General features: G+C 42.0%; 1 protein-coding gene across 1 annotated transcript in view; it reads left to right on the forward strand.

Annotated features, from left to right (window-relative positions):
• The window catches only part of LOC109466523, a 12,590-nt gene extending 11,769 nt beyond the window's left edge, over positions 1-821 (forward strand). Inside the window, 1 exon segment of the mRNA XM_019764247.1 lies at positions 3-821. Coding sequence (XP_019619806.1) covers positions 3-625 — 623 coding nt within the window. The 3' untranslated portion in view covers positions 626-821.
• The last annotated feature ends 1,713 nt before the right edge of the window (positions 822-2,534 follow it).

Consider the following 2,534-nt stretch of genomic DNA (forward strand, 5'->3'; position numbering starts at 1 on the left):
CTTCGACTCGTCAGAAGACAGTGAAGACGAGATAGACTTGGACAAGCCCATCTCAAAGGAGGACCTGCATGACGACGAGTACTGGATGGCCATGGAGAAAAAGGCCTACTCTATGGTAAAGGCCAGCATGGAGCAACTGGAAACGGGGCAACTGGAAACGGTCGACGAAGAGTCTCCCGTAGACGAGAAAAAGGTACAGGGAGCTTCGCCAACCGCGAAGAAACCCTCAAAATTCGCTCGCATGTTCCAGTCAAGGAAAGAAAGGGAGCAGAAGATAGACAGGGAGGCCAGAGAGATGGCGATGAAGCAGCAGGCCGCAAAGAAGGTAGACACAGTCGAGCACAAATCGGACCCCCCGAACGGAAAACCGGTCTATGGCCCGCCGCTTCCTCCTGAAATGCAGAGGGAGAAGGAAAAGAAAAAGGGCCTGACGCGCTATGGGCACAAGCCAGTGCCTACGCTAGCCACCATGAAATCAAAAGAGAAAGAGCCAAGTACCTCTCAGAAGTCTGGCGGCAGGCTAACCCCCACCAAACTAGTCGGCAAAATCAAAGGGAGCTTCACAAGGGTCAAGGATTCGATCCGATCGAGGCTATCGGGAGAAGAGAGCGACACGAGTGAATGATTTGTCGACTTAAAAAGATTCTCGGCGTGGCAAAAAATATTACATGAACTCACGTTTTATGTTTTGAATAGAATGAGTTGTGGCAAACATGCTTTACACATGCTTCACACTCACGTCACACGTGCTCCATTCACACAGAAAAAATCTAAGGTAGAAAGAAATGTTTCAAGTATGCATCGCTTTCATTTTTCTTCTACCTGGGGCTCATATAAAATGAAAAAAAAAACTTTAAAAATTGCAAGGTCGCAAAGACCTTAACACAACTGCGCAGCGAAGGGACGCAATTTAATCATTTCTGTAGAAGTGACATGTTTTCTAGTTGCCAGCGTTTAGCATTGCACCGTTGGCGTTGTGTTACCAATTGTGGTGTATGCTCTCCAACAACCGACATATGTTGATAACGGCACAAGAAAATACCTTATATCGGCTTTGAAAGAAAACGTAAGCACAGTTGTATGTAGCTGACAAGAATTATGCTTATGCAAACGTTCCTGAACAGTTTTATACTCTATGTACTTTGACTGGACTTTGCTACATACGTAGCATTGTAGAATACGTAGCATTAAAAGTCCTCTGTTCAAATACGTCACAACTGACGATTTTATATGTATATATGTGTGCATACATATGAATGGTAAAAAAAAAGACCTGATTAAGTGTATATATATATATGTGTGTATATGTACTGTAAATAGAGATATGTGATAATGTTTTATCCAATATAAATCTTCACGCCAAGTTCGTGTCTGTCGTGCTACTGGGTTGTGTTTCTCTCCTAAGGCCACAGCAAGTAAATTTTATGGATGACATCCTCCACAGACTCCAAATCTAATGCGAGCGGGCGAAAAAAAACAAGGCGGGCCGAAAAAAACAAGGTTCCTACATTTTAAAATTTTGACTCAATCATTGTACAAATGGTTTTTATTCAGTGGGAACATCACATATACACAGCCAGCATCACATATCACTGCATCAAAGTAAGAAACAAAACATTAAATCAGAGCCTTTTCTTGTCTCCGCTCATCTGCCATCCACCTTCCGGCATCGCAGCAGACTTCTTTGTCCATTTTCGGCATGTTGACCACTGTCAGAAGGCAACAAAATTTCTTGTTTTTTTCCCCAAAATCAGCCGAAAATCAATGCGCGCGTCGATGTCATCCATAAGAAGTACTTGCTGTGGCCTAAGTAAGCTTAAGCTTATTCTCATAAGGCCATGTTGATTTGATTATATGGATGACATCCTCTGGGAACCCCAAAACTGATGCGCGCGTGCGAATAAAAAAAAAAGTTTTGCAAAAAAAAAAAGTTGCTTTCACTATGAAATCTACGTGGTCATGAAGGTTGATCAAATGGCACAGAATATGTTATGGCGAATAATCTACTCCTCGAATTCATTTCTTTACATTTTTGTCTTTTTTCCTTTGATTTTGGCATTCTACGACATTGGTATCATTATGGGTTCACCACACCACGAAGTGGTGTGGTGAAACCATATTGCTTTTTCTGATGTTTCTTCTCCTCCTCCTTCTCCTCCTTCTCCTCCTCCTCCTGCCATATCTTTAAATGGATTCAGCTTCTTCATTTTAGGGCCTAAGGTCCTGAAATTTGGTATGGAGGTACAGTGGGCAAATACCCCTAGGCATTTTTTAAATTATTGTAATACAGGCTTTTAGAATGGTTTTATTTGAGTTTTTTGGCTGTGTTATAGCAAATGTATTACTGTGTTAGTCTGCCTTGTTTACCACGTTTGGGCATGAGTCATGACAATGGAATGCAGGGCATCAACCAATAGGCATGCAGCTTTCCTCTATACTTCTTGCTGATTGGCTGTTGGGATTTAACTTGATTAACACCTGCACAGAAGCATTTCCATACTGACAGTATGTCTGTATTCAAGTGTTTTGGTAGG

The sequence above is a fragment of the Branchiostoma belcheri genome, unplaced genomic scaffold (genome assembly GCF_001625305.1).
Source record: "Branchiostoma belcheri isolate BF01 breed outbred unplaced genomic scaffold, Haploidv18h27 scaffold169, whole genome shotgun sequence".
In the NCBI taxonomy this organism is placed as follows: domain Eukaryota; kingdom Metazoa; phylum Chordata; class Leptocardii; order Amphioxiformes; family Branchiostomatidae; genus Branchiostoma; species Branchiostoma belcheri.